At 37.6% G+C, this 15,305-nt stretch overlaps 1 protein-coding gene across 2 annotated transcripts in view; it reads right to left on the bottom strand.

Moving 5' to 3' along the window:
* PPA2 (inorganic pyrophosphatase 2) overlaps window positions 1–15,305 on the bottom strand; it is a 128,520-nt gene that overhangs the window by 101,333 nt on the left and 11,882 nt on the right. Inside the window, exons 2-5 of one of the 2 annotated variants that reach the window (XM_074228766.1) lie at window positions 14,861–14,925; window positions 10,659–10,703; window positions 6,280–6,333; window positions 4,197–4,316 (exon numbers count right to left, since the gene is read on the bottom strand). In XM_074228766.1, coding sequence (XP_074084867.1) covers window positions 4,197–4,316; window positions 6,280–6,333; window positions 10,659–10,703; window positions 14,861–14,925 — 284 coding nt within the window. The remainder of the gene's footprint in view (window positions 1–4,196; window positions 4,317–6,279; window positions 6,334–10,658; window positions 10,704–14,860; window positions 14,926–15,305) is intronic. The other variant, XM_074228767.1, reaches the window with a different exon arrangement.

Below are 15,305 nucleotides of genomic sequence, written 5' to 3'. Positions count from 1 at the left end.
TTTGGAACTACCTCAAATCACAGGGAAGTGTCTAAAAGTTTCCCACCATATTGATGTTCCATGCTGTTAATATGATTCACTATTCATATTAATATAATACTGACACTGGCTTATCATGGCAAACTATTCTTCTCAGTGTATCAAAAGTTGAATTTAATTGCAGTTGGGTTTAATTGCAGTTTAATTGCAGTCTATGGTTACATTAGTTCATTTGCTCCTCACACAGCAATGGCTTTTTTTTTAACACAATCTGACAAATGGGGCAGAATTTGGGGAGTGGAAGAGTACCAGTCCTGCAGCCTGGGGTCAGACTCTTTCTCTGACAGATGGACAAATTATATGACCATAAGCAAGCCCCTTCATGTCTCAGTGCTGTAAAACATTGGATGCCCCCTAACTTTAGGGGCAGCCAGGTGGCACAGTGGCTGGAGTTAGGAGGACCTGAGTTCAAATCTGACCTTAGACACTTAATAAATGCCTAGCTTTGTGACCTTGGTCAAGTCGCTTAATTCCATTTTTTTTACAAAAAAAAAAAAACAACAAAAAAGACTATAGGTATCTAGATGGTTCAGTATATAAGAACTGGACCAGCCATCAGGAAGACTTGAATTCAAATCTGGTCTCAGGTACCACTTACTTCTATGAGTTTGTATGTGACTTTGGGCAAGCCACTTAACCTTCTTGCCTAGAAGGCAAAAGACTGAAGTAGCTCAGTGATCTGGAGTCAGGAAGACCCGGATTCAAATTCAGCCTCACACATGTCTTAGCTATGTAACCTTGGGCAAGTCACTTAACCTCTTTTTGCCTAATCCATTGGAAAAAGAAATGGCAAATGGCAAGAAATTGACAGTATTGACATGTTATTGTCCACACGTTCTTGAAAAGCCAGACATGACTTAGACCTGGAGCTGGTACAGACCTGCACTGATGGAGATGCTCAATCCATACCCTAACCCTTTACAAATAACAAAACAGAAGCTCAGAGAAATTAGGATCATCTGGAGGACATACAATGGTATAATGGGGCTTAACCATATTTACAACATTGTCTCTATATGAAAATACATTTAGTCATAGATTCAGTTTGTTCACCTGTAAAGGGTAAAGAGGGAACATCAAAGTACTATGAACTTATTTGATGGATCTCCTCACTTCAAGTCTCCCCCCAACTCCAGTCCATCTATTCTGCTGTCAAAGAGGTATGTCCTTCCCTCTCCATTCAATAAACTTAGGGTCCCTATGACCTTTAGGATTAAATATAAAATCCGTTATTTGACTGTTAAAACCCTTCATAATTATGGCCCCTTCCTCCCTTTAAAGTCTTCTTGTACCTTTTTACCAATCACAAATTCTATGATTCAGTGACACTGGCCTCCTTGCTATTCTGCTATTAGGACAAGTCATCTCCCAACTCCATAAATTTCACTGGATGCCCCCTAATCCTTGGATTGTTCTCTCTCCATAACTCTACCACTTGTCTTTGCTGGCTTCCTTCAAGTCTTGGCTAAATCCCACCTTCCTATAAAAAGCCTTTCTTAGTCCAGTCAGATTGGGCCTTCTGTCACCCTTTTGCCTCCCCTCAGATTCTACCCTACCCTGCAATGCCCTCCCTGCCTTTTAAAACCCAACCCAGATGTCATCATTTCCTCCATAGGGCCTCACTGATATCCCTTCTCAAGCCTCAAAGGCCCTTTGTTGGGTAACTCTTTGAACAGCTATATTGGCTAAGTGTTCTGTAGTAATCTATATATGTACATATCCTGTGCCCCTCCTTAAGGGTGGTTGGTAAAAAGGTACAAGAAGACTTTAAAGGGAGGAAGGGGCCAGAATTATGAAGGGTTTTAAAAGCCAAATAAGACTTTTCTCTTATCTAAACTGTTTATGTCCCTCAACACCTGTAACTTGATAAATGTTTGTATTTGTGTACATGAGCAGCACTGTATGAGGAACAGCATTTGTTTGGAGAGAAAGAACCTGAGCAGTCTTGGCTCAGTGACTACATTATCTGTGAGAACCAGAGCAAATTATTTAATCTCTCTGAGCTCCAGTTTGCTCACCTGTAAAATGGGACTAGGAATATTCAAACTACCATTCTCACAGGGTGAGTCTAAGGAAATTGTTTTGCAAACTCTTTAAATTTGAGTGTTTTCATGAATGGAGTGTAACTCAGGGATTCCCTGGACTTATTTCAGACAAAGCTGAAGGAGAAGTTGCCTTAGTCACTTCCATTTATCCTTGAAAACTACTTTACGATAAGCAACTGCAAAATGACTTACTATATGAAATAAACTGCCAGCCAACTGCCAGTTTTTTTCTGAAAATGCAAAGAGAAAAGGTTCATATGCCACCTCCTAATATTTTCTACCTAAGATTTCAAACAAGTCACTTCACCTCATCAGGTCTCAGTTTTCTCAACTACAAAATGAATGAGCTGAATAAGATGACCTCCAAGTCTTTCCAGCCCTAAAACTGAGAATATTATGATACTATCAGTACACACAGCAAAACTTCCTAGCCAAGGTTGTCATTTTACATTTGATACTTAAGTGCTGGTACTGCAAGTAACCCAAGAAAAAACCATAGAGATCAAGCTGTGAGACCCTGACACAGAATCCTGGAAGAATCAAATGTGAAACTACATGATCCCTATGGTCCATATTTCCAGGAGAGAAGAAAGGGAAAAAAAATCATCTAATTAAGTTACTAGGAACAGGGGCTTGGCTTGTTTATGATTGGTAAAGAGAACTCCCGAATGAGGAAAAACCTTTTACCAATGAAAGTCATCCTTCTAAGGAACTTACTACTTTGGAAAGTTGCTGGAGTCCTGAAAAGTGAAAGAACTGCTCAGTGTCATTCAGCCAGGATGTATAAAAAAAATGGAACTTGGCCTCTGCTCTCTATCTACAACTACTGTGTCTCAATTAAAGTAATATGTCAGATAAAAGTGCTTTAAATGCAAATGTTCCCACAGGAGACTATCTAATTGACAGGATTTAAAGAGCTAAGTTGCCCAAGTTCCTTTAAGGGTCCCTTTCCTTCCCACACTCTTTTCCTTCTACAGTGTTCTGGCCTCTCTAGGCAATCACGGCTGACCCCTTCAGCCTCTTACTTACAGGTCAACCAGGCTGCATTTGGAGGCCACAGGGCTGATGGAGAAACCTGCTATTTCCATAATTTCAAAAGGAATTCTAATTCCTTTCAGCACCCCCCTTTGAACTCAGAATGTATCTATGTGGGTGGTCTGACTGCATCAAAGACAGCCTGGCCCTTCAGAAAATTGTTTTCTCCTTTCTCTTCTTGTCAATGTTTATTCTACATCGGCAGCTGGTCTTAAGGGCTGGATAAGGCAATGCCCCATTCTCAGATATCTGCTAAACAGCATCTTGGAATTTTATACAAAATTTAAAAAAAAAAAGCCTCAACGACAACAAACAAAAACTCCCAACTCCAGACAGATGGGGGTTCCAATGGCCCATGTAAACTCAGAGGCAGATGTTTTTAGGTCCAGTACATTTTCATTTTTATTCATTCCGGTGCTCTGGAAGGAATCACCTCCTCACTGGGAGGGAACCAGGATGAAAGGCAAGCAAGGGGGTGTAGGAGACAAGAAAAGAAGCAGGGAGAGCAGGGAAAAGACAGATGCTGCTTACCCATTACCCACAATGCTACCTCAGTACTCATTTCCCTCCTTTTCACTGTTTTCCACTTAAAGATTATAAACACAGAACACTGAACAGTCAAAGTGAATAAGCTTCCTAAGCTAATCCATAATGAGGTCAGGGAAAGAAAAAAATCATTTGAGAAGAAAACACATCACTCTCAGTTAAAGATGTAAAAAGACCCTTTTACATAAATATATTACATGTTTCACATTCAAAGGGAAGACTGTAAATACAGTTTGGTTTAAACACTTTTGACTAACATGGTAAAGTCATGTCCAAAAAGAGGAAATAATGTATAAAACACTAAGTTGGAGGTTTCCTAAATGCTTAAATCCATGAAATTGTTTGTGGAAATATGCATGATTTAGAACAAAATTTATTGATATAATAAAACTTTGCATTAAAAAAATCAAATTTACAAATCCCTCAAACAGATATATCCTTACAGCTGATTTAAATTCATGCAGTGCACAGGATTTATAAGGCAATTTACACAGAAGACAGAAAAGTTTCACCATTATACAAAAATGTTACCTGAGGGAGGGCACCATAATTCCATATATAACCCTTGTGAGGGAAGATATTTGCCACGTAACGTAGCTTGCCTTTCTTTATATCTTGTTTAATGGGATTCAATGGTTCCTTGGTGGCAATCTAAAGAGATCATAGGCAAAAAGGGGGGAAAAAGTCAAATGAATAGCAATTAATCCTCTCTCCAACTGGCTGAAAAGTTCTTTAAAAGTCTGATATTTTTAGACTGTTAAAATACATATAATCTATTCATGTCATAGGCTAAAAGAAAAAAAAATCAGGCCTGTTCATACTACTAATTTACAAGCTAATCATTATAGGCTTGGGGAAAAATTATCTGGAAAAGAAATTTATAAGCCAACAGGTAGGAAGACTGAGATGATCAACAGATTAAGATTAGTTTATTTATTTTTGTGGCTCAGTTCAAGCTTTTTAAAATCAATCCTATGATAAAATTAATTATGAGGTTATAGTCCAACTAGCTGGTTCAAAGTCATGTTGTTTCTACAAAGTTTCTACAAACTAAATAGTCAAATTATTCAAAGAAAAAATTTGCTCATAATTTTGAGTTAGTAAAAATAAGCATTAGCATGTTTGATAAAAAAAAATTATTTACACTGGGTGAACTTTCAGATTTTGGACCTGTGTCTTCTTTTTCTGGACAAGGGAGACTATGACATGGTGTATAAAGGAAGAATAATCTCATGCTTATCATTATTATTAAAATGCAAATAAAAGTTGATTATTATAAGTAAGCAGGAGGTGCTAGCAACTTTTCACACTTTATGAGAAACAGACCTACAAAAAAAATCCCTAATTTAAAAGTCAGAATTAATATTAACACTATGGGTAATATGGTAGCAGAAATGCTTTGGATAACACAACAAAAATAGTTGCCATAAATTAACTCCTCTTTTACTCTGCAAGTATTCTTACTGAATACTCCGGGGAGAGTGAAAGGGAAGCTCTGGAAGGGCCTTGGTGTGAACATCTTAGAGGTTTCCTTCTTGCAAAGAAGATTCAAAATGACTAATCAGCAAAAGAACAGATGTTCTTAGACAGTCATCGTAAATCAACCATTACCCTGGAAAACTCTATCATTCCTGCATGAGCAAAATCTAAAGGGAGAATTAAGTCCTTGGAAACCAAAACTGGCATTACTCCCAAATAAACAGGTTTGGGGGCTGTCACTGAACTAAATATAACCCAGTGACTACTTAGGTCACCCCTTGAAACCATGTTTGCCACTTCCCATGATGGAGGGAAGGATAGGGGTCAATTCAATTCTGTGATATATATATATATATATATATATATATATATATATATGTCATTTACTAAACAGAATTAAGTTAATTGATGTACACTGAAAAAAAATCAGATAAGAATAAATGCAACTGCACTCACCTAGCATCTAAATCATAAACTTTTTAAAAAATGTATACTTGGGGGCAGTTTAGGTGGCATAGTAGATAGAGTACAAGCCCTGGAATCGGGAGTACCTGAGTTCAAATGTGGCCTCAGACATTTAATAGTTACCTAGCTATGTGGCCTTTGGCAAGCCACTTAACCCCACTGCCTTGCAAAAAAAAAAAGAAAAGGAAAAAACCCCCCCAAAACCTAAAAAAAATGTATCCTTGAGGTCCTGCCTCTGGAAAATAATAGTTTTGTGACTTCAGACAAAGCATTCTCAGTGCCTTTAGGAATACTTGAAGAATACAAATTTCAAGGGTTTAAGACCTGCTTTGGTAGATAATGTCCACATTGTAAGTTCTCTGCCCTGATGATATTACAGTCACGGCTCACATATAGAAAGGTGAAAGAAACTTCAGAGGCCATCTAATCCAACCTGATCATTTTACAAATAGAAAACTGAGGCCCAGGGAGGTTTTGTGAATTTTTTTTTTAACTAAATGAAAAATGAGTTCAACAAGAAGAAAAACTATAAATTTTTTCCTCACTATAAAAACAGTGAGCCATATTGAATTTTTGTGGGAAATGGTTCAACTACAGGATTATGTTCTAGATGCTTAGCAATGAAGTTATAATTTCCTTTAATATCAAGTAGGAGATTTTAATCACATACCTCCATTTTGGCATTTGTCCATCGAGGTACTTCTACAACCATATTAAACACTTCCTGTGATGAAAACAATAATAAAAAATGTAAAGTATATTTATTCATAACATCTCAATTTATGTGTTTCAAAATATACTTCAGGTCTTTTTTTTCCTATGAACATCAACTAACCTCATCTAAAAAAAATTCTTACTCAAGTTCAATGAGCTTCTTATTAGAAAATCTATAATTTCCTAAAAACTGAGAAAAGTGTCTATAATAACTACCTTCCCCAATTTTCTATGTCAAGAAAATAATGGAAATTTAAGTCAGAGGGCCTAAGATTCAATGCATGGATCTGCCACTTACCCATATGACCCTGAAAAAGTTCTAAGTTCTCTGAGTCTCGTTTCTTCAATTATCCAATGAGGAGGTTAAGCTAGACTGCCTTAAAGGCCTCTTCTGTTTCTAAATCTTTGATCCTATGATGAGAATCCTAGAAGATCTGAGCCTGAAAGAACCTAAGGGATTATTTTGCCCAACCTTCTCATCTGAAAGATAAAATGAAGTAGAGAAACAAGGGAAATTACCTGCTTTTTGCCATTTAGTGTTTTTTTAAGTTTTATATGAAATTACAAAATGTTATACAGCAGATATCTGAAAATGGGGGCTTTCCCTTGGCCAGCCCTTAAGATTAGCTGCCCATGTAAAATAAACATTGACATGAAAAGAAAGGAGACTATAAAGTCACATGACCTTAAAGTGGTAGTCAAGCCAGCATTTGAACCCTGATCTACCATCTCTCAATCTCCCTTACTACAGAGAAGAGTTACATCTGGAAATGAATACTGTAGGGAAGTTTGTTAGATAGAGTGGGAAGCCATGGGAGCCCTTGTCCCATCTCTATTTAACCACTTAAGCTTCTCAAATGAAGTTTCTTATCTTTAAGTAATAGCTCCTACTTCACAAGACTCTTAAGGATCAAAAGAGAGGAAGCTTGGGGAAATCACTTGAAAGGTATAAAATGTTACACCAAAATACAAATTATTATTATTAAATGTAAAATTAGTAGAAGTAGTCATTAAAATTTGATTTCACAGACAGCATAAATGGAAGGAGTAGTCCCAGCTAAACTCTGCAAGCTGGAAGGTAAGAGACCCTAAAGTTAGTTGTAAAACAAGCACATTGCTTCATTTGCCATTTTTGAACTTCATTCATGCTCTACATGGTCACAGAAGTATAGTTTCGGTTGAAAGTGGCTCTAAGAATAAGGCAGGTTCAACAGTCTCCTCATCATCACTACCATCTCTTCTCTCCAGTGGTCCTATCAAGAGAGCTTCTTAAGAGAAGGCTAGGTCATCCATAGAAAGTGCTTTAACTAACAGCCAATCTCATCACTGCTAAAAAATGCCTTAGATGGCATTTTTGAAGCCATATCTTTAATTTCTCAGATGCTGAAACAAAGAAAGTTCTTTACTCACAATTAAATGGAACTACAAAAAAACACAAAGGCACTGAATGGCATTTTTTTATGAAGCTGGCCTGGCTGGGACTCAGATTCACATGGCACAACTGCCGCATACTAGTTATAAGAGGGGGAAGGCTAAATCCAAGCCTAGATTCCCCCAGAGCATGTCTCATCAACCCGGCTCAAGCCGCTGCAGACACAGTCCCACCATTATGTTTCATTTTCTATGCTCTTTCGTGAGGCACCTCTGCACCTGTTTAAATATGTCTGAAGTCATCGTTATAAAGAAAAACCTAAGTAAATGGCAGATGTTCACATAATTTATTCATCTCAGAAAGCCTGGTTACTAGAGAACAAATGCCTTGAATGAATGCAAAGAGGGTAACAGAGAAGACCACACTAGTGACAAGAAATGGGAGTTTTTACACAAAGCTAACTACCATAACCACTCATAGAGCTCAGAATGAGGCCAAAAGGACCATGGAAGAAGGCTGAATTTTAAATTTGCCAAGCATGATATCCCCCAAAACCTCTCTCATTCTGGTTCTGATCACTAAGATCATTCTGATCGTTCCCAATCTGCCTCCTTGCTCTTCTCCAGTGAAAGATACATGCTTATAATTTTAAAATGACATTTTTCTGATCTGTTTTATCCTAAAAGTTCATTTGTAACTCTGAAAGCATTTTTTCATTGATCTATCAATGAATTAATCAATCAATCAATCGATGCTTTTTCAACAATAACCCTGTGTAGAGCACTCTGCTAGATGCTGGAGACACAATGACCAAAATGAAATGGTCCCTGCTCTCTATATTGTAAGATATAATCTTTTAAATGACAGGTTAGATTTCCAGGCTAGCTTCCAAAGATCCACATAGCCTAGCCTACCCTGAAACAGCACTAATAGTCAGCAACTCAGGGCACTCTCCCCAAATACCAAGTCCCCTTGAACTCTCTTTAGCCTGAGCCCCTCTAAATCTAAAGTCTAGTATTTGCAGGGTAGGAAAATAGGAAATAAGGTAAAGATTGTGTGGAAGCAGTGCCTAAAGCAGTCACGACATTTGGGTGAGGATAGATTAGCTGGGATTCCATTGGGTTAGACAGTATTCATGCACTGGAAATGGAAATTTCACCTAAACCAATTTACTTACAAAACTGCCTTCTCTTACCTCATCTAATAGTGGTCAACAAGTACAAAATATGTTTCTCAACCTGATTTTAGGATCATTATTTAATGAAAAATGTTGGATTTAGAATAAGGGGACTTTTTCCCTCTGCTTCTAGATAAGATGAAGATACAAGTTCACCCACGGCACAGGTGCCTTGACTTAAGCAGCAAAGGTCTCCTCTTCTACCTCATGTCCTCCAAATTTTCATTTGTCTTTTTCAGTTACTAGGGCAGGGGAAAGAATCCCCACTGCCCCAAGCCACTGCCATCTTGGGGCTAGGATGCCAGATCCAGATTTTGCCACCAGTCTAGGAGGGGAAACCCTAAGAAACCAGAAGGCCAGGGCCTCCTGAACCTAATTTCCATCACTTCCCTAGAGTATAAAATGGTCATGAGGTGGGGGGGTTGAGTTGCCCCTAGGTATTGGGGAGGGGAGTTTATATGTTTGCTCTTACTATTCCTTTGTAAAAAAAGCAAAAAAAAAAGGGAAAGAAGGAAGGAAAAGAGAGAGGAAGGGAGGAGAGAGAGAGAGAGAGAGAGAGAGAGAGAGAGCGAGAGCACAAAACAGGGATTTTAATATGAGTCCTAGCTCTGCTACTGCTCCTGGTATGACCTTAGACAAGTCGTTTAACTTTTGGAAGTGCCTCAGGTTCAAAAACTGCAAAACAAAAAGATGAGACCTCTCAAGATGACCTCAAGTTCTAAGTCTCCACACCTGAAGAGCACTTTAGGAGTCAGATAGCATTTTTCTCACAAGAATCCAGTTCAGGTCATTTCATCCTAATCTTAGAGAAAAGGAGACAGGAACCCTGAAAGCTTCAGTGAATGCATCATGAGGCAAAACCAGGTCTCTCCTCCAGAGGTCAAATCTAGTGAATGCCCTTTCTATTCCATCACACGGCCTCTAACAAAGGGAAAAAACAAACTGAGCATTCATCAGTCACTAGATCAGAAAGCAGCTATTAAACACATCCATGAGCAGGCACTAGGTTAAGCCTTGGGGATACAAAGAAAGACAAAAGAAAGGCCCTGACTTCTAGGAGATCACAGTTTTATACATCAGACACTTTTTAGATGGATAAGATAGATACACACATGTGCATTCTATACACACATATAAATGTAAATATAAAATTATGAAATACATGTACATATTTTATACAAGTGTACCTACATATGCATACATGTGTGTGCACACATTATACACACATATTTGTATCACTCAAACTATTATTAAAAGCATTACCAACATTTTAAGATTATAAGGTTTGTACAGTTCTTTATACACATTATCTTATTTGATCTCACAACAACCCTAAGAAGGAGATGGTATTTTTATTTCCATTTTACAGAAAAGGAAATTGAGGCTCAAATCTGTTAAGTGATTTATTTATCCAGGGACACAAAGCTAGTGTTTCTATAAGGCCATATTTAAACTTAGATTTTTCCTGACTCCAAGTTCATTCAGCATTTTATCCACTACAAATCAAACTGCCCCTCTCAAGTACTTAAGATAAAATGATTTACTCCAAAGTTTAAAATATAAGCCCTCACTTTTTGATCACAACAAGTCATCCTGTTTCTCAGGTTATTCCTCTACAAAATGAGATGGCAACATTCACTCTGTGTGCCTCACTGAACCATCCGAAGTACAAAAATCAGAAAACACAAAAACATTTTCTAGCACTATACAAATAACAGGCATTAACTGTTATGACAATCTTAAACAATAAAAGTTATTAACAAAAATCAAAAGTCTCTAGACATACCTCATGTTCACTGGTCCGAGCTTTCTTTGTAGGAATGCCATTTTCCTATGTATGAGGAAAAGGGGAAAAGATATTTATGTTTGTAAATCTCTCTACAAAAGATCACCAGTTGCTTCTGGGGCATTTTCAACTGGATGTCCTAGAGGGTATCTGAAACTCAATATGTCCAAAACAATTCGTTATCTCACTCTCATACCCCACTTCTCTCCCTAACATCTCTATTTCTGTACAAAGTACCAACATCATTTTAGTCACCCATGTTTGTAACCTTAGAGTCATTCTCAATTCCACACTTTCCTCCATTCCCTCCAACAACCACCCCCACCACATGCCATCAGTTGCCAACATCGCTTACATCTGTTTCCCCATCTAGGTGACATTTCTAGAGCATAGGTTCAACCTTATCATGTGTCCTAACTCACAAACTTTCAGTGGTTCCCTATTGCCTCTAGGATAAAATACAAACTCCTCCAGTTGGTTCTTAAAGTCTTTTACAATCTGCCTCAAATTACATTACTCCTCTCTGCCCATTTGACAAGTCTCAACAAGTTTATTTGCTGAGATTCACACAGATTCCATCTGCTCAGGCTTCCACCCAGGCCTGGAATAGCTGCCATCCTTAACTTTGTCTATTAAAATCCCCACCAGAAATCCCCTTTGCTTGGTACATATACCATATGGTCTAATGTATCCAAAATATAAAAACATGCAACACCTATGAGTGTGCATATAGACATATAAACACACATACACATACACATAATGTAGGGACTATTTAATTTTTGTTACTGCATTCCCAGGATCTAGAAGTGTTGATTACTGTAAAGAAGACATGTTTTCTGAGCATTGTTCTATTTTGCCTGGTCAGAAGATTAAAATAAAAATAAAAAATAAAACTGCAATAAGAGGTAATAACAGAATCAAAATTCCAAACAATTAACCATTGACTGTATACTGCCTGCTTAGAATTATCAGTATGTTCATATAATACTACTATCTTTTATGAATACAATACCGAGTGCCTTATGGATCCAAATGACCTGCAAGGTTAAATTCAGAGGGCATAAAAAGGCAATTTTTTTTAATGAATTATAAGCTACTTAAAATTACTAAGGTTAGATATGTTTGGTATGTTCTCATAAGTCTAAAACTAATTTTTTTAAAAAACTCTATCCTCTTTTTCCTCCAAGCCTTTCTTCAAGAAGCAAATCCATTGCTTGAACTAAAGGCAAGAGTAGCAGCAGCTTCCAACGATTATGTATAAAACAGTCATTTCATTATCGAAATGAAACTCCAGGGAGTGTGACTAACAAGACGTGAAAGTACTCGGCTGCACCCCATGCTTGTAATTCTCCAAAGGTGTGATTACTTCTCTACTCTTGAGCATCCTGGCTGGTTTTAAATTAAAACAGCCACTAGGATGGGGGTGGGAAGGAGAATTATGCCCTTTACACCAGCTTACACACTGTGTACCTTTTGCACAGAAAAACAACCCATCATGAAGGAAATGAACATAATTTAAGAATAAACGTAGAAAAAGGGACTGTTATAAGCCAGCCCTAAAACATTATTTTTGTTCCCAAACAACCACACAGCACAGGACAAATAACAGTGGTTTCTAATCACTATTGGCTGAGTTGAGTAAAGCTTATTTGTATGACCCCCATGGGACTGAAAAGTGTTTGCAGTCATGGTGACAATGTGAGTGCACCATTATCCCCACCCCACTGCCAATCATCAAGGACTCCAGGGGCTTCTCCTAGCTTCTGCCATGTCCCAACCCCCATTCTTAAACTAGCTTTAATCAAGAACCCAGGCCACAGCTCACTGTGATGTCAAGGAAGAAACAATCTCAAGCCAGAATTTTCTGTGTAGAACAGAATTTGGTCCTACCCTCTGTCCACTCCTGCTACTCTTACATCACTCCTCCCAAAAGGAAGTCACTTTGCTGCTTTGGATCAGACTTTTTGTGTGCTTATTCAACTCAATAAACATTTATTAAGTGACTATTATGTGCTGAGTCCAGTTTGGGTCACTTAACTTTCCTGAGCTTCAGGCTCCTCACCTGTGAAAAAAAAATAGAATTTGGACTAGAAATCTTCTGAGACTCCAGTTCCAGTTCAATGAACCTATGCCCCTGATGTCTTTCTGCACATTTCAAGGGCAACCAACCTAGCCCTGATTACTACTTTTCTTTCTGCTTCTTCTCTTCCAAGTTTATGATGCTCCTAATTCCCAATTATTCTCCATGTTCCACAGCTGGAACTGGTAGCATGGACAGACATTCTAGTATTCTATTGTTGTTGTTGAATCATTTTTCAGTCATGTCTGACTCTACATGACCCCATTTAGGGATTTTTGCATAGAGAATGATTTGCATTTCCTTCTCCGTTCATTTTACAAAGGAGGAATTGAGGAAAAGAGGGTTAAGTGAATTGTCCAGGATGGCACAGCTAATGAGTGCCTGAGGCTAGATTTGAACTCAAGAAAGAAGTGTCTTTCTGACTCCAGCACACTGAGTCAGTCTGCATGTGATAGAAAAATCTATCTGAGTCCATCTCATCACTGTTAGATTTGTTCTCTAAATCAAAGATCCTCAACCTGGGCCTGTGAATTTTTTAAAAAATATTTTTATAATTGCATTTCAATTTAATTGCTTTTCTACAATTATAATACTAAGAATTATTACATGAATTTAAAAAATACTATTCTGAGACCATTTATTTCACCAGACTGAAAGCCCTTGCTCTACAGGAACACCAGAACCCTCAATTCATGACTGGTCTGCCATCAGAAGTAGGCATTAATATGGGATGCACGAGTAACAGTTACTCAGCTGCTCCATCCCATTCTGGTCACTCTGACAACCACAATTCAGCTAAATCTTCAGTCAAGTTCACCCACTTACAGTATTATTAGGGACAGTAGTTCTAGATCCTACTCTAGAGAGGATTCTCAGAGTCATTCTGTGCTTAGGAATGCACAGAAAAACAACCCTGAAGCTTCCATAATCAAACCATATGTCTTACCTCCCACATCTACTGCCCCATCAGGATACAGTGAAGAGTGTTGGATCTAAGCACCTGAATTTCAATATTGAGTTAAGATTAACCTGGGTGTTCTTGTGCTAATAGATAACCTAACCTCCCTAGGCCTCAGTTTCCTCATCTGTAAAATGAAGGGATTAAACAAAATGATCTCTAAAATCCCTTTTTATATTCTAGAATGATAGAAACTATGATTCTATGACCCTATCATCTCCCAAAGCACCAATATTACTATGTCAGTGAGGTCAATAACAATGCTATTAATCCATTTATTTCTTTCACTTACCTTAGCCTTCTCCCCCAAGATAGTCCACTATCCTCAAATTTCACACATTTTCCCCCCAAATATGGCACAGTAGGTAAATTGGACTTAGAATCAGGAAGACCTGGGTTTGAATCTCACCTCTATTAAGCTAATTCTATATTTGGGTAAATTTGGGTAGTACACTTATCCTATTTCAGAATATATAATAAATATTATTAATACCAATTCCAGTATGTAAAATAAGTACAATATTAGCACAAAGTTGGGAAACTTTGCACTTATTAAAGTACTATATATGTCAGATATTTTGAATTATAGAAGGCCTCACCTTCAGTTGATTTTCATTTTTGGTAACTAGGGCACTCTGGTTTTCATATTAGCAAAGTTGAGACTAAATACCATAACTAAATTTATCTTTTAATAATGCTACCAAAAATACATTCTTGAGGTTAGTGAAAATTCTGTACTGGTAGTAAATACTAGTGTAAATGAAGGTATAGCATTCTATAAGCCACATTTTTTGATATTAGTTATGTAGATACTTCATGAACTTCCCTTCTCCTGACTATCAGCCCTCTACTCCCATTCTTCTCTTCAAAATCTGAACCCCTACAGTTTTAGTGTCTCTAAAGTCTCATTCCCTACCCAATAGCAAATTCTAGGGACTCCTACCCCTCATTCCTTTGAGAGACTCACATCTAGAAATCCTATCGTTAGTTATCTTGTTATGGGACTGTATTCTAGACCTTACCATCTACCTTCTTCCATCTTAACAGTACTTCCCAACCTTGGGGGTCTCTTACAATCTTCTCTGTAATCTCAACCATTTCTTTGATGCTGTTAGGAAGGTTTCTTTTTTAACCCCCAAATAATCAAAAGCAATACAATACCTCTTTAGATTCAGCCTTCAGAGGAATGTCATGAAAGGGGGAGATGTAATGACCAGCTATATTCTCTGCAAGATAAAAACAAAGCACAATAAAAACTAAGGACCAGGATTTAAGTTTAGTGTCATCATGAAATGATGTGAATCAATGAACATTTTTACTCAAAATCTCATTCTCTGTTAGGTAAAGTCAATTTTAAAAATCTACTCCAACCTACCCAGTCAGAAAGCAACATAACAAACTAATGGCCCATTTTTGCATTTCTGAAATCTTTAATTTAGCCCCATGGCATCCAGCTCTATGCAAATTGTATATAAAATCAAAGTCTGAAAAAATGACTAGACTCAGTGAGAACATGAAGAAGCTCAGTTTGATTGAATCTGTTTAGTATTCACATCTCATCAGTACCCTCTGCCCCTAAATGGACTCTCTGGCTAAAGAGTGGGAC

This window comes from Macrotis lagotis, chromosome 3 (assembly GCF_037893015.1).
Source record: "Macrotis lagotis isolate mMagLag1 chromosome 3, bilby.v1.9.chrom.fasta, whole genome shotgun sequence".
Classification (NCBI taxonomy): Eukaryota; Metazoa; Chordata; class Mammalia; order Peramelemorphia; family Peramelidae; genus Macrotis; species Macrotis lagotis.
This window is presented reverse-complemented; position numbering and strand designations above follow the sequence as displayed.